The sequence below is a fragment of the Chlorocebus sabaeus genome, chromosome 10, assembly GCF_047675955.1.
Source record: "Chlorocebus sabaeus isolate Y175 chromosome 10, mChlSab1.0.hap1, whole genome shotgun sequence".
In the NCBI taxonomy this organism is placed as follows: domain Eukaryota; kingdom Metazoa; phylum Chordata; class Mammalia; order Primates; family Cercopithecidae; genus Chlorocebus; species Chlorocebus sabaeus.
In genome coordinates, this window is record NC_132913.1 from 10014064 (window position 1) to 10030201 (window position 16138).

Here is a 16138-nt window from a genome sequence, read left to right on the forward strand (position 1 = left end):
TTAGCAATTAGCTAATGATTACACAGAGATTTCCTTAAGCGTGTTGAACCAGTAGGTCTCCCAGACTCTAGTGACTGGCTCTGTGTTTTGGGGGCATGCTTTCAGTGCTGTGAGAGGTGTTTTACACCTCTGTCTTCCTTTTTACTTCCTGCTTGTTCAGTGTCAAAGTCAGCCAGTGGGGGACGTTAGAGCCTTCACGGGTCTTTCCTGGGCCTGTGCATTTGCATAGCCTTGCACATATACCTCCCAGATTCCCAGGAGTATGTCAGTATATTCAGAGTTTGCTGTGGACATCTCAATTTCTAGCCCCCGCCCTCCTCCCCCCCACCCGCAAATTTTTGGTCAGTTTCTTTGCTCCAGTTGTTATTTCTGTCTCGGGTATCCACCATATTGAACAGTTGTCACTGGTTAGTTTTGATCATCGCCTCAGGGAAAAGGCCTCTAACATTGAACAAGCTCTAAGTCAGGTCAGATAAAGACAAGCCCTACAATTGGGCTTGCAGGGATGTGCCAGGTGGGTGGAATGATAGTTCTTTGGGAATGGGGACTTTTAGGGAGCTCCAGACTTGGGAGCTTCAGCTCTTTCTAGTGGCTGCCAGGCTGCTTGTTTTCACTCTTACCATGATGGTAAGTTGATTTGGACAGTTTTTGCCAATGTTTTCTTTGCTTCCTTTGAAGCAGATTTTCGAGGGTCCATACTCTGCCATTTTAAAGGGCTCCCCTCCTGTTTTATGATCACAATATTTTCTCTTATCTCTTTGGAACCACTAATGACATTTTTTAAAAAACTTTTTCTTTCTCTTCAAAATCTCTTCTGTTCTCCAAGTTTGGATTTCTAAGTATGTGTTTATGTCGATTTCTCTTTTTCATGCTAGAAGCTCTAAGTATATGGATGCAGCTTATTGACTGAGATTGCTGTGTTTAAGTATTTGCTTCCAGGAAATTATTTAAAATGTGTATATAACATTTTCTAGGAAGGAACTAATTTGAACTAAATCTTATAGTAAAATAAATTCCAATTGGATTGAAGAGTTTAATATGGAAATTTAAATTCAGAAAAAGTAGGGGAAGATGGTAGTTATTTGTCAAACCAGTAAAGAAATTTATTTTAAATGGAAATCCAGAGATTTAAAATAAAACAATTTGGTGGCTTCAGAGGGTAATGGTTAGTTATGTATTCAATGTCTTTGAATATATGAAACTCATCCCTTTAGATTTGTGTGAATCAGTAGTTCCCAAGAGAGACATTTTATATTTTTGTGCTCAGAGCTAGCAAACAAAACCAGTCCTTTCATTCCTAAGGAATGCTTTGTTGGCGTTAGACTGTCTCTTTAGGTGGTAACCTTGATAGGAGCTATTGTAGCAGCATTAATGAGCAGAGAATGAGGGAGCTAGTGAGACAGGAGTGTGAAAGCAGGCGGAATTCTGAATTAGGTGCACATACCAATAATAGTTATGTTTATAGCGTTCTCATACCTAGTTGTTCAGGCCTGCCAGGTCGTGGGTAATGTGACCGCAGTGAGCATGTCTTACCACTGAGAAAGAATCCACAGACTCCGTACACAATTACCATTTAGAATGCTGAATACTCTCCCAGGAATGGGAGAAATACTTGCCCTCTTCCAGTAATTTCAGGAACAACCAGACTAGAGGTGTACCTTGGCTCCAACTTACAAACTCGCAGGCATGCTCACATCAGAGGCTGTGGTTGTGACACAATCAAGCAGTGCCTTAGTGAGGGCATGCCCTGGCAACCTGTGTCATGATATTATGTATGAGTTTGTCAAGCCGTTGAAGATCTTCGTTACTTTTAAAAAGGGAAGATAATGGAAACATCATAAGAAACACAATCATGTAAGGCATCTTTCCAGTTCTTTAGTAACTGCTGGAGTTGAAAGTGAGTTATAGTTTTACTCATTTCTGGTCCTGAGATGGCAGTTGGAGTTTTATTCAGTGCCAGTTTTAACTGATGGGTAGCGTCTGCCTGGAATAGTTTTGAGAAGGATTCTGAGGGAGCATCTGGGCTTGGTGGAAAGATGGCTTGAAAAGATTGTTGGTGTCACCTATGGAATGGGGCAAGGCAGTGCATCAGGCTGGTTCATCCCCTTCATTTGCTGATGTGTAGTTTTGGCCTCTCTGTTACTTAGAGCATGAGCTCCAGAGGGTAAGAACTCACTAGCTCGGTGTTGGGCTCATAATGGGCACTCTAGTTTTGAGTGAGTGAACAAATGAATGAACTAACGCCAGAGCTTGTGTCAATACCCACAGTTTTCCAGAGTGAGGAGTTAGGTTTCAGCTGTCTAACATAGTGATGTAACTCTGAGCGAGCATCTGCATGGCATACGTAGTGCTTGGTACAAATACCAAGAGAGCATAGCTCACATCTCTACCCCTGAGGAGCTTCCATTCGCTTGAGAAGAAAAGACAAACGTATTTGAAATGAAGAGAGCTGGCAGGATAGGATGGTGTGTTAAAAAGCACTAAAATGTCCCTAAAATTGAAGGCATAGATACATTACTTTGGAATCTCAACACTTACTCCAATATACCTGTGCTTTGCTTGAGAAAACCTCTTTTTTCTTTTTCTTTCTTTTTTTTTGAGACAGTTTTGCTCTTGTTGCCCAGGCTGGAGTGCAGTGGCGTGGTCTCGGCTCACTGCAAGCTCCGCCTCCTGGGTTGAAGCGATTCTCCTGCCTAAGCCTCCCTAGTAGCTGGGATTACAGGCGCCCACCACCACATGCAGCTGATTTTTTGTATTTTTAGTAGAGATGGGGTTTTACTATGTTGGCCAGGCTGGTCTTGAACTCCTGACCTCAGGCAATCCACCTGCTTCAACCTCCCAAAGTGCTGGGATTACAGGCATGAGCCACCACGCCGGGCTCAAGAAAGCCTCTTTTTTCTTAACTTTTTCTACTAAGTATGATTGCGTTCTCTCACCTTTTTCTTTCATTTTTGGTGTCACTAGGATGGAGTATTTAGACTGGTTAAGGAATTTTGCTTTAATTTAAATACCAAGGTGAAATGATCCATTAATAGAAAATAAATGTAATACAGATTTTTTTAAGCTGAAGATGATCCAGTCACAGCATTTGTTTCTAGAGAAATTATTTCTAGCATTTTTGGATTGAGCATGAATCACAGCAGGAAGCACAAGCCTTTGTAATGTACTATTAGTGCATTTTGAAAAGCTCCATCCTAAGTAATTGATAGTTTGTGCTAAGAGAGAAATAGGAGAAACACACACTTCTCATAATATATACATTTTGTGTAGAGTAGTCAGTAATGTCTGAGAGCAGGGGCTCTGGATTACTACTCTCAGGGCTAGAATCTCCACCCCACACGTATGTCACCTTAAGGAGATTAAAAGAGCTCTTTCAGATAGACTTCTAGGCCCATTCTTTACCCATAGTAAGTGCTCAGTTATTGTTGGCTATTGTTAATGTTATTGATTTAGTCACTGTGTTTCGTTCTTAGGTGGGTCTGTATCATTGATTTTTGGGGGGCGGTGGGGATCACCTTCACATTAGCATTTTAATGTAATTGGCTATGAGCAGTGATGGTTAATAGTTTGTTTACATTTTTGCTTTCATACAGATTGAATGTAATTTTTACAAAATTTGATGAAGTCCAGAAATCTGGAAACATGATACAATCTGCAAATGGTGAGTAGAAAAAGCATTCTCTGCTTTTGCTTTTTCAGTTTTACATTCGTATCATTTATGTTGTATGTGAACAACTGAATTAGGTAATTTAGTAAGAGTTTCTAACTCTTAAAACGTAACCTCCATTCCCCCAGTTTTCCAGGCCAGAAAGAGTGGAGTGAATCATCACTGACTTTCATAACCTGTACTGAATTTAACTAATCCTGTTGGCTTTACTTTTAAAATTGCATCCTGAATCCCAGGAACTCTCATCATTGCTGCTACTGTCTTCCCAGCGCAAGCTGTCGTGGTATTTTACCTGGGCTCTTGTGTTTCCCTCCTAAACAGTATCTTTTCTTCTACTGTTTCCCCATGCCTAAAGTCTGTTTTTCATATAGCAACCAGAGTAATCCTTTCAGAATACAAGTCAGGTGATGTGAATCTTCTTCCTAATCCTCCAAAGGCTTCCCATCACACCCAGGCTGCAATTCAGCAACTCACCATGGCTCGCTGGGCCTCGAGTGATCTGGCACCCATCACCATTCTGATGTCATTTGAATTGTTCTTTGTGAAAGTTCTCTTTGCTCTAGCCACGTTGACCTCCTTGCTAATTTTGAACATTTTGAGCGTCTCCTGCTTCAGGACCTCTGTGCTTATCATTGTTTCTGCCTGAAGTATTTGCCCTGTGGGTACATTGTGGCCTCCTCCCTCCTCCCTCATGCCATGAAGATCTCACTTCATACAGTATCACTGCATTACTGAAGGCCACTGGAATAGCACGCTCTGTGCCCTCACCCTGTTGGAGTGTTCTTCTTAGCGTGTATCACTAGAAAAGTATGTGTTTACTCATGAGAGCAGGACCTTTACTTTATTCCCTTTATTGTTCTTTATTTTTTTCTCAATGAGCGTAAGTTCAGTGCCTTGAAGAGTCCCTGGCTTGTGATAGGTGTGCAGTAAGTATTGTCGAATAAATAAAGTAATGATTTTGATGTGAATCGTAACCTGTTGTTTCCGGTTCCTGTATTCCTTTCCCTATACTTTGTGATGATATTTGAGAACTAGTGGGTAATTCTTGTGAGTCCAGGAGAGGAAAAGACAGGAATGAATTACTCCTGTATGAAGGAAAGAATATCAAAAAGTTAATTGCTGAGAAAAACTTTTCTAACTCTGGATACCTCATTGTATCATAACTAGGCTATTTTAGAATTTTTAGGTATATTAGATTATAACCAGTATCGAATTCATTAATCATGTTGGATTTACTTTTAAAACTGCATCCCGAATCCCAGTAATTCTCCTCATCACTACTCCTGTCTTCCTAGTACAAGCCTTCACATTTTGAATATCTTGAGATTGTAAAGAAAAGTCTGAGTGCTTTTCCTCAAAGTAAGTTGGTACATAGGGCAGAGCGGGTAACCGAATGCAAGTCTTTTGACTTGCGCTCTGCTGTGTACCTATTATTATTCCAAAGGAATTTTTCTTTGAACAGCATGTTTCCTATATAAAATGCTTAAAGTGATCTAAAAATGCTTCCGTTAATCCTCCTTATCTCTTTTTCGTAGATTGTAAAAAATAATAGAAAACAAATATCATAATTCAGCTATTATCATCAAAAATCATTTTTGCTATATTAGTTCATTTTCCTATAACAGTATAATTTGTATGTAACTATGGTGTAATTTTCTCTACTTTACCCTGTACTTTAGTGTACATACTTTGATATGTACTTTAAAAAGCATATCATTGGTAGAGCCAATGGCATCTGAGTGGTGCACTCGCGATGAGTGGGGTTGCTTGGTGTCCACAGGCAGGTCTTCACAGGCAGTTAGTTGATGGACACATGCTTTTACTTTTGTGTGGGTGTATTTGTGTGGTTTCTCAGTTTAAAAATTGTTGGCACTGGGACAGAACATGCTGGGCAAGTAAGTAAAAGCAGTGGCAGGAAAGTGAGTTTGTGCTTCATAAGCCAGTATTAGGGCTGTGAAACAGAATCTCATTATAGTGCTGGCATTGGGGAGAAAGACTGCATCCACATTGGGGATCTTGCCTAAAAGAGTGTACTTACACTCCATGGGATCCAGTGATGTGACAAATATGATTTCACCCTCAGGAATGCCAAAACTGTGTGGCATTGGATGTATCACAAGCAGCATTTTCTATGTGGTTAGGTATAAATATTGCCCCCAAATTCCCTTTGTGTGTGTGTGTGTGTGTGTGTGTGTGTGCGCGCTCGTGCACACACATAGGTGTAGGGTTGAGAATGGAAACAGTTCTTTTAAACATCTGTGTTAAAAATAGCAAATGGTAAGGAAGCCTTAATAAAATTTCTTGGAGGTCGATAATTTCAGCTTTTTGCTTTATATGTGTAGTATTACTGTTTTAATTGTTAGAGCCAAAATGTTTAAGGAAACTAATATATAGCCATATGTGTAAAATTTTAGAATTTCTAACCTAAATGATTTTCATCTCTTTACAGTAACTTTGAGAGACCAGTGAATTGTTCAGTTGCTGTCAAAAAACAAACCACCTGATTTCCTTCATTGCACATTTAGATGGTGTAGAGAAACTGCAGTAGTGATGGAATAAAACCTGTCTCCCTCTTTTATCTAATTCTCTCTCTCTCTCTCCCTCCTTTTCTCCTCCTCCTTCTTTTTCTCTTTTCTTTTCCCTTCCTTCCCTCCCTCCTTTCCTTTTTCAACTCTTTTCTTCTCTTTTCTTTTCTTTCTCTTTCTCTTTTTTTCTCTTTCTGTCTCCCTCTGCCTCTCTCTCTCTCCCCCCTTCTCCCCCCCAACCTCCTCCTCCTTCGTGTTTTTTTTTTTTTTTTAACACAACTCCCAGTGTAATTCTTTGATCTCTTTTGAACTTCAAACCTTTGACTGTTCAGCTTTCTCTAGATCCATCCATCCTCTGCTTTCTCCATTTCTTACCTTATATGGCTTATATTACAACCTTTTTGAACTTATTAGTTGTAGGAGTTTTTGTAGCATCTGTGGAGTTTTCTACATATACAGTCTTGTGATCTGCAAATAGCAACAGTTTTATCTTTCAGATACGTGTGCTTTTAATTTCTTTTTCTTGCCTTATTTCACTGGCTAGAACTTCCAGTACTATATAAAATAAGAGTGGTGAGAGCGGACATCCTTGTCTGGTTCCTATCTTAGGTGCTAAGTATGATATTAGCTGTAGAATTTTTGTAGATGTTCTTTATCAAAATGAGGTAGTTTTCTATTTACTTCTGTTTATCTTTTTTTTTTTTCCCAGAGCAGGAATAGAAGTTTATTTAAAAAGGCTCAGAACAGGAAAGAAAGGAAGGTGTGCTTGGGAGAGACCCAGGTGGGCACATGAAAGTTAAAGAAAGAAAGTTAAATGCCCTTATCTGAGTTTTTGTCAGAAATAGGTGTTAGGTTTTTTGTGAAGTTATCAGTATATTTTAAAAATTGAGATACTTTCTCCTTCTAGTTGCCGTTCATTTAAAAATTAAAAATTGAGATTATATATAATTTACCTACTGGTGTTTCACTTTTTAAAGTATGTGCTTTAGTGTTTTTTTTTTTTTTTTTTTTTTGATATTCACAAAGTGTGCAACTGTTACCACTATTTAAATCTAAAATACTTCACCCTCACATCCCATTCCCATTAGCACTTACTCCTTATTCTCCTCTCTCCCCAGTTTCTGGCATCCTATTTTCTGTCTTTATGTTGCCTATTCAGGACATTTTGTATAATTGGAATCATGTAATATTTGGCTTTTGTGTCTGGTATCTTTCACTTAGCATGGTGTTTTCAAGGTTCATCCATAATGTAGCATGTATCAGAAGTTCGTTCCTTTTTATGGCTGAGCAAGATTCCATTGTGTGATTAGATTGCATTTTCTTTATCCATCTGTTGATGGACATTTGGGGTTGTTCAACTTCTTGGCTATTGTGAAGAATGATTCTTTGAACATTGTTGTAAAAGATTTCATGTGGATATGTATTTTCCTTTTTCTTGGCTGTATACTTTGCAGTAGAATGGCTGAGTTGTACATTTAACTTTTTGAGTAACTGCTCAAACACAGTAAACACACAGTTTTCCAGTTTTGCGGCACTATTTTATATTCTTACCAGCCACCTGTAAGAGTTTCCAGTTTCTCCACATCCTCGCCAATAGTTGTTATTGTCTGTTTCATTATTGTCACCATAGTGGGTGTAAAGTGGTATCTCATTGTGGTGTTGATTTGCTTTACCTTGACTAGTAATGGTACTGAACATCTTTTTCATGGGCTTATTAACCCTTTATATACCTTGGTTGGAGAAATGTCTGTTCAAATAAATCTTTTGCCCATTTTCTAAGGGGGTTAATTGCCTGTTTATTGTTGAGTTATAAGAGGTCTTTAGATGTGCTACATACCAGACTCTTAACAGATATGATTTATTTGCAAATATTTTTTCCCGTTCTGTGGTTTTTCTTTTCACTTTCTTGATAGTGTCACGTGAAATATAAAGTGTTAAATTTTGATGAAGTCCAATTTATCTGTTTCTTCTTTTGTTATACCTAAGAAACTATTGCCTATTTTTGGCAAGGTGCGGTGGCTCACCTGTAATCTCAGCACTTTGTGAAGCCGAGACGGGCAGATTATCTGAGGTCAGGAGTTTGAGACCAGCCTGGCTAATATGATGCAACTCCATCTCTGCAAAAATACAAAAATTAACCAGGTGTGGTGGTGCACCCCTGTAGTCCCAGCTATGGGGGTGGCAGGTGGGGCCCTGAGGTGGGAGGATGGCAGAGAGTGGGGCGGCCCTGAGGTGGGAGGACTGCTTGAACTTGGGAGGCAGAGGTTTCAGTGAGCTGAGATCGTGCCACTGCACTCTAGCCTGGTCACGAGACTCTGTCTCAGAAAAAAAAAAAAAAAAAGAAGAAACTATTACCTATTTTCACCACAGAAAAGAGGCCAGGCATGGTGGTTCATGCCTGTAATCCTAGCACTTTGGGAGGCCAAGGCGGACAGATTGACTGATCTTAGGAGTTCCAGACCAGCCTGGGCAACATGGTGAAACCCCGTCTCTGCTAAAATACAAACAATTAGCTGGGCGTGGCAGTGTGCACCTGTAATCACAGCACTTTGGGAGGCCAAAGGTGGGGGGATCATAAGGTCAGGAGATTGAGACCATCCTGGCTAACATGGTGAAACCCCATCTCAACTAAAAATACAAAAAATTAGCCAGGCATGGTAGTGAGCGCCTGTAGTCCCAGCTACTCGGGAGGCTGGGGCAGGAGAATCGCTTGAACCCGGGAGGTGGAGGTGGCAGTGAGCAGAGATTGTGCCACTGCACTCCAGCCTGGGTGACAGAGCAAGACTCCATCTAAAAAAAAAAAGAAGAAAGAAAAGCTGGGTCTGACCTCCTCCTGGTTTCTTCCTGCTTTTTGGGCTGTACCTTCTTGGCTTCCTTTATCTAATCTCTACTAATTAGTCATTATATTCCTAAAGCTTGATTCTAGGCCTTTTCCCTTCTCAGGCAGTGCTTTTTCCCTGGTTACGGATATCCATAGCTGTAATTTTATTTATTAGCTGTATCACATTTTTTCATAAATGTTTGTCTCCTATACAGATCTTGGTACAAGATTGGGACTGTGTGTGAAGCAGCTGCCTGTGTGACATTTCCTCTTGTATTTGAAACATATATCTAAAACCAAATTTATATTCTACTTCTGACTGAAAGACAAAACACAAAACAGTAAATATTGCTCCACCCTAAATGTTTTCTGTACTCCTTATAAGCGTGATTGCTCCATTATTCATCCTGGTATGTTAAAGATTGGGTGTCTTTTTTGATACCTCCCTCTCCCTCGCTTTTCATAAATATTACCACTGATTCGTATGGAGTTTAACTCAAATAATTGCTTTTTTATGGAGGTAAAATCTACATATATAATTAACTATCTTTACCATTTTTAAGTGTACAGTTCAGTGGTAATAAATACATTTATATATATTTTTTCTCTTCACTCTTCCCCCCCCCTTCCTGGCCTTTGGTAACCACCAGTCTAATCTCTACCTTCATGAGACATACCCTTTTAGCTCCCACATATGAGTGAGAACATGTGATATTTGTCTTTCTGTGCTTGGCTTATTTTATGTAACATAATGGCCTCTAGTTCCATCCATGTTGCTACAAATAACAGGATTTCATTCTTTTTATGGCTGAATTCTATACCATTGTGTATATATACACACTTTTCTTAATTCCATTCATCTGTTGTCCTCCCAAATGGTGTCAGCTCCCTCTGTTAAATGTGGGCAGGCATTCCCTACCCCACTGCTTGGTAGGCATCATTTTTGCAGGTTTACATTTGGTGATGATTTGTCTAGTACCTATCTCGGCACTGGACTGTAAGCCTTCTGCATAAAGGGGACTGTGTGTCTGTTTTTGCTCATTCTAAGACTCAGATACCTCGCAGGCTGTCCTCTTAGTCCCAGTGTTCTCTGCGATTGTTTTGTTTCACAGGAACCAGCTTTTCTTCTTTGTCTCTTAGTAAATCTTGAGTGCATGTACGAACACTTAGTATCTGAGATGACTAGATTCTTTTTCTCTCTGCTTTTTCCCATGGATTCTTATATATCCACTGGGTTCTGGAGTGTTGCATATGAGCTGGAGCTGAGAGAGAACTGAGCAAAACACAGGAGAGAATGAATGACAACGTGGGACTCATTTCCAGGCTCCTAAACGACCTCTTGGGCAGAGGTTCTGATCACTCGATAGCAGCCTTGGTTGGTTAGCGCTGCATGTCCACAGAGGGGCTTCCTAGGCTGACTCAAAAGGGTGTCTATTAAATGATCTAAGTCCTTCTAACGCCCATTTGTGAAAATTTAGCAGCCTATACTCAGCACAAAGGACTTGGCAACAAGTATCTGTTTAATAAATGGTGACTGTGTATGCCAAGCAGTAGTTGTAGTTGTTAATTTTCGAGTGTGGGTGCCCCCATGCCTCCATGTGGAGAAGTGTAGACAGTGTCAGGGAGCAAGCCAAAGGGGATTGCTTTGGAAATGTGTGACTATCCTTCCTCCTTAGAAAAGGCATCTGTGCCCTGCTCTGCAACGCTTTAGCTGTGGAACTTTGGGCAAGTGACTTAACTCTTATGAACCACATGTGCTCATCTGTAAAATGGAGTGAAGACCTTACAGAGATTTTGTGGAGAATGAATGAGATTGTGTGTAAAATTCTTAGCACAGTGCCTGGGACATGGTTGGTGCTCAGAATAATAGATTCTCCTCCAGTTGCTCGATTTTAGGGGTATATTCATTTTTTAAATAAAAATAGTATTTGAGAATAACTGTCATGCTTGTAGACTTTCAGATTATTTTGGAGTACATGTTTAAAATTTAACATTTATTTACTTTTAAAATTGTTATTATTATTTTTTGAGACGGAGTTTTGCTCTTGTTGCCCAGGCTGGAGTGCAGTGGTGCGATCGTGGCTCACTGCAACCTCCGCCTCCCGGGTTCGGGCGTGTCTCCTGCCTTATCCTCCCGAGTAGCTGGGATTATAGGCACTCACCACCATGTCCAGCAAATTTTTGTATTTTTGTCTTTTTAGTAGAGACAGGGTTTCACCATGTTGGTCAGCTGGTCTTGAAATCTTGACCTCAGGTGATCCACCCTCCTCGGCCTCCCAAAGTGCTGGTATTACAGGCGTGAGCCACTGCGCTCAGCCATTGTATTCAAAAAAGTGACAATACTCTTAAAAGATTTTTATTTTTTATTTTATTTTATTTTACTTTTTTGAGATGAAGTCTTGCTCTGTCACCCAGGCTGGAGTGCAGTGGTGCAGTCTCGGCTCACTGCTACCTCTGCCTCCCAGGTTCAAGGGATTCTTCTGCCCCATCCTCCCGAGTAGCTGGGACTACAGACGCCCACCACCTCGCCCGGCTAATTTTTTGTATTTTTAGTAGAGACGAGGTTTCACCATGTTAACCAGGATGGTCTCGATCTCCTGACCTCAGGTGATCTGCCTGCCTCGGCCTCCCAAAGTGCGGGATTACAGGCGTGAGCCAACGTGCCTGGCCCAAGATTTTAAATTTTTATGGGCATATAGCAGGTGTATATATTTATGGGTTACATGAAGTATTTTGTGTAACAGTCACATCAAGGTAAGTAGGGTATCCATCAACCCAAGCAATTATCATTTCTTGTGTTACACTCTTTTACTTATTTTAAAATGTACAATAAACGTTGACTATAGTCACCATGTTGTGCTATCAAATACTAGATCTTATTCTGTCTAACTATGGTTTTGTACCCTTTAACCATCCCCACTCCCTTCCCCACCACCACTATTCTTCCCAGCCTCTGCTGGTAACCGTTATTCTTCTCCCTATCTCCATGAGTTCGGTTGGTTTAATGTTTAGCTCCCACAAATGAGTGAGAACATGTAAAATTTGTCTTTCTATGCCTAGCTTCTCTTAACATAATTTCCTCCACTTCCATCCATGTTGTTGCAAATGACAGGATCTCATTCTTTTTATGGCTGAATAATACTGCATTGTGTGTAGGCATCGCATTTTCTTTATTCCTTCTCCTGTTGATGGACACTTAGGTTGCTTTAAAATCTTGGCTATTGTGAACAGTGCTGCAATAAACACGGGAGTGCAGATATCTTGTCAATATACTGATTCCTTTCTTTTGGGTATATACCTAGCAGTGGGATTGCTGGATCATATTGTAGTTTTAGTTTTAGTTTTTTGAGGACCCTCTATACTGTTTTCTGTAGTGGCTGTACTAATTTAACATTTCTACCAACAGTGTACAAGAGTTCCCTTTTCTCCACATCCTTACCAAAATTTGTTATTACCTGTCTTTGGATTAAAGCCATTTTAACTGGGGTGAGATGATACCTCATTGTAGTTCTGATTTGCATTTCTCTGATGATCAGTGATGTTGAGCACTTTTTTAATATGCCTGTTTGCCATTTGTGTGTCTCCTTTCGAAAAATGTCTGTTCAGATCTTTTGCTTATTTTTAAACTGGATTATTTGGGTTTTTTTCTATTGAGTTGTTGGAGCTCCTCATATATTCTGGTTATTAATCCCTTGTCAGGTGGGTAGTTTGTGAATAAATTCTTGCATTCTGTGGGTTGTCTTACACTTTGTTGATTGTTTGCTTTGGTTGCCCATACTTGTGGGGTGTTACTGACAAAATCTTTGCCCAGACCAGTGTCCTAGAGAGTTTCCCCTATGTTTTCTTTTTGTAGTTTTATAGTTTGAGGTCTTAGGTTTAAGTCTTTAATTCATTTCTATTTGATTTTTGTCGTGAGAAATGGGGGTCTAGTTTTATTCTTCTGCATATGGATATTCAGTTTTTCCAACACCATTTATTGAAGAGACTGTCCTTTCCCCAGTGTATGTTCTTGGCACTGTCGCAAAAATGAGTTCACTGTAGATGTGTGGATTTTATTTCTGGGATCTCTATTCTGTTCCATTGATCTGTGTGCCTGTTTTTATTCCAGTACCATGCTGCCACAAAAACAGCAATGGTAATAGTATAATTTGAAGTCAGATAATGTGATTCTTCCAGTTTTGTTCTTTTTGCTTAGGAAGGATGGCCTTGGCTATTCTGAGTCCTTTGTGGTTCCATGTAAATTTTGGGATTACTTTTTTTATTTCTGTAAAGAATGTCATTGGCATTTGATAGGGATTATGTTGGATCTATAGATTGCTTTGAGTAGTATGGATAGTAATGCTCTTTTAAAATTGCTTTGTTGAAATATAATTTGCATACCGTGACAGCATTCATTTCAAGTGTATAATTCAGTAATTTTTAGTATATTCACAGATAGCTGCAACTGTGCATCTATTGATGGACATTTGGATTGTTTCTACCTTTGTCTATTGTGAATAGTGCTGCTTTGAACATTTGTATACAAGCTTTTAAACACCTGTTTTCAGTTCTTTTGAGTGTATATCCAGGAGTCGAATTGCTGTATTATATGGTCATTCTATGTTTAACTTACTGAGGAACCACTAAACTGTTTTCCACAGTGGCTGCACAATTTTATATTCTCTCTAGCCATAACCCAATTCTCCACTTTCTGGCAATGCTTGTTGTTTTTTTGTTGTTGATGTTGTTTTAATTTTTTTTTATTATAGTCACCCTAGTAAATATGAAGTGGTATCTCATTGTGGTTTTAATTTGCATTTCCCTAATGACTAATATATTTGAACATATTTCCTGTGCTTCCTGGCCATTTGTAGATCTTCCTTGGAAAAACATCTATTCAAGTCCTTTGCCCACTTAAAAATCGAATTGTTTGTCTTTTTGTTGTTGAACTATATATGATTTGCAGATACGATTTGTAAAATAATTTTTTTTTTCATTCTGTGGCTTATCTTTTCACTTTTTTTTTTTTTGGAAAGGGAGTCTCACTCTGTTGCCCAGGCTGGAATGCACTGGTGTGATCTCGGCTCACTGCAAGCTCCGCCTCCCGGGTTCTCACCATTCTCCTGCCTCAGCCTCCCAAGTAGCTGGGAGTACAGGTGCCCGCCACCATGCCTGGCTAATTTTTTGTATTTTTAGTAGAGACGGGGTTTCACCGTATTATCCAGGATCGTGTCGATCTCCTGACCTCGTGATCTGCCCGCCTCGGCCTCCCAAAGTGCTGGAATTACAGGTGTGAGCCAATCTTTTCAGATTTTTTTTTGGGACGGAGTCTTGGTCTGTTGCCCAGGCTGGAGTGCAGTGGCGCATCTCAGCTCACTGCAAGCTCCATCTTCTGGGTTCACGCCTTTCTCCTGCCTCAGCCTCCCGAGTAGCTGGGACTACAGGCGCCTGCCACCACGCCTGGCTAATTTTTTTTTTTTTTTTTTGTATTTTTGTAGAGACGGGGTTTCACCATGTTAGCCAGGGTGGTCTCGATCTCCTGACCTTGTGATCCTCCTGCCTCAGCCTCCCAAAGTGCTGGGATCACAGGCGTGAGCCACCACGCCTGGCCTCTTTTCACTTTTAAGTATCTTTTGTTGTATGAAAGTTTTAAATTTTGATGAAGTCCAATTTGTTTTTTTTCTTTTGTTGCTTGTGAACAACAGTGTCCTTTTGAGTAAGAAATAACCGTTCTGGATTTTAGCTAAGTTGGAAGAACCATATTTAATGGTGGTACTCCTAAGAAATAATAGGGTTTTATCCAGGGTTTGTATATCTTGACATGTTCAAAATTATGTTGTTCTCTGATGCTTAATATTTATATGAAACCCATGGACTTAATTTTTAAAAACGTAATCAAATTGTGACTAAAACAGCAAGGAAAAAGCAGCCGAGTAGCAATTTGAAATGGGTTTCCTGTCTGTAATAGAATACTTCATCTTTGTGTGATTCCTCCTTGTTGCTAGGTTACCCGAAGGCCTTTCGACTTTGAATGGTGAGAATATGAGAGTTAAAAATATGTTGCTATATAGATGTTTCTTCTTTTTTTCATCTCTGTGTAATTAGCAAGCCCCTTGAAGCAAAAATTACAGTTTTTCTTTCCATGAGTTTCAAAAAGCAAATTATTTGTAAGTTTTTAAATCATGCAGATGTGCTTATGCTCATGGGAGAATTGGATTTTCAGAATGAAAGAGCCAGTAATTATGGACTACTCAGTGTCCTTTATCTGCAACCACTTAATGATCTTTAATTGGATTTGATTGAAGCGAGGCCCATGAACATTAATTTGGTTAAAAAATACACAAGCTTTTGAGTTTCTTGAGCAAAACTAACATGTTTATGAGGAAAGATACAAACTATCATTTTGGTTAAATCCATGATAATTCTATAATAAATTTGTAGCTAAAGTAAAAGACCCAATATTTATTTGCTAATAAAACTATAAAGTAGGTAACAAGTAATCATAACATTGTTGACTCTTATACGTGAATGTACCGGGTATCATTTTGTTACCAAATGCCTTGTGCCTTATGGTTTTACACTTAAAAAAACTATAACTTGAAAAATATTACAGGTATCAGTTCTACTTTGTTGGAAATGAGAAATACCTGTGCAAGTCTGAAAACAGACCATTGACAGATTGTGTTAGATAAGATCGGAATTATTGCCTAGTGTAGCTAGGACAAAGCATTCATTTAAAGGCAAATCAGTTGTCTTTTCTTTATTAAGAAGCCAAGCCGTTATTATCCATGCTTATCCTTTAAAAGCAATGATAGTGAATAAGTGGATCAGGTGCCAATACTAGGTTCACACTCTCTCCCTGTGCTTGTTTATTAGACTATGCATATTACAAGGTTTGGGATAGTGGTTCAGTATCTTAGGAAAGTGTTTCCATAGTCACGAATACAAGGATAATGTGTTTGTTACAAGGCTGGCATATGTGTTGAGCTGTGCTAAGAAGCCCACCTAAAATAGCCTGGAAGAGACTGCTTCTGATGGCAGCATAAGTCACGTAAGCTGCAGCGGACAGCTTATTTTATTTTCTATGTGGAAATAAGATTGCTTTTTGATACTTTTCTCTTTCAGATTTGTGTTAGGAATATTCTT

At 39.4% G+C, this 16138-nt stretch overlaps 1 protein-coding gene across 21 annotated transcripts in view; it reads left to right on the forward strand.

The window, feature by feature from the left end:
• The window catches only part of CLASP1 (cytoplasmic linker associated protein 1), a 309125-nt gene that overhangs the window by 145978 nt on the left and 147009 nt on the right, over positions 1–16138 (forward strand). For all 21 annotated transcript variants that reach the window (XM_037988107.2, XM_073019596.1, XM_037988110.2 and 18 more), the window contains exon 8: positions 3594–3661. In XM_037988107.2, coding sequence (XP_037844035.1) covers positions 3594–3661 — 68 coding nt within the window. The remainder of the gene's footprint in view (positions 1–3593; positions 3662–16138) is intronic.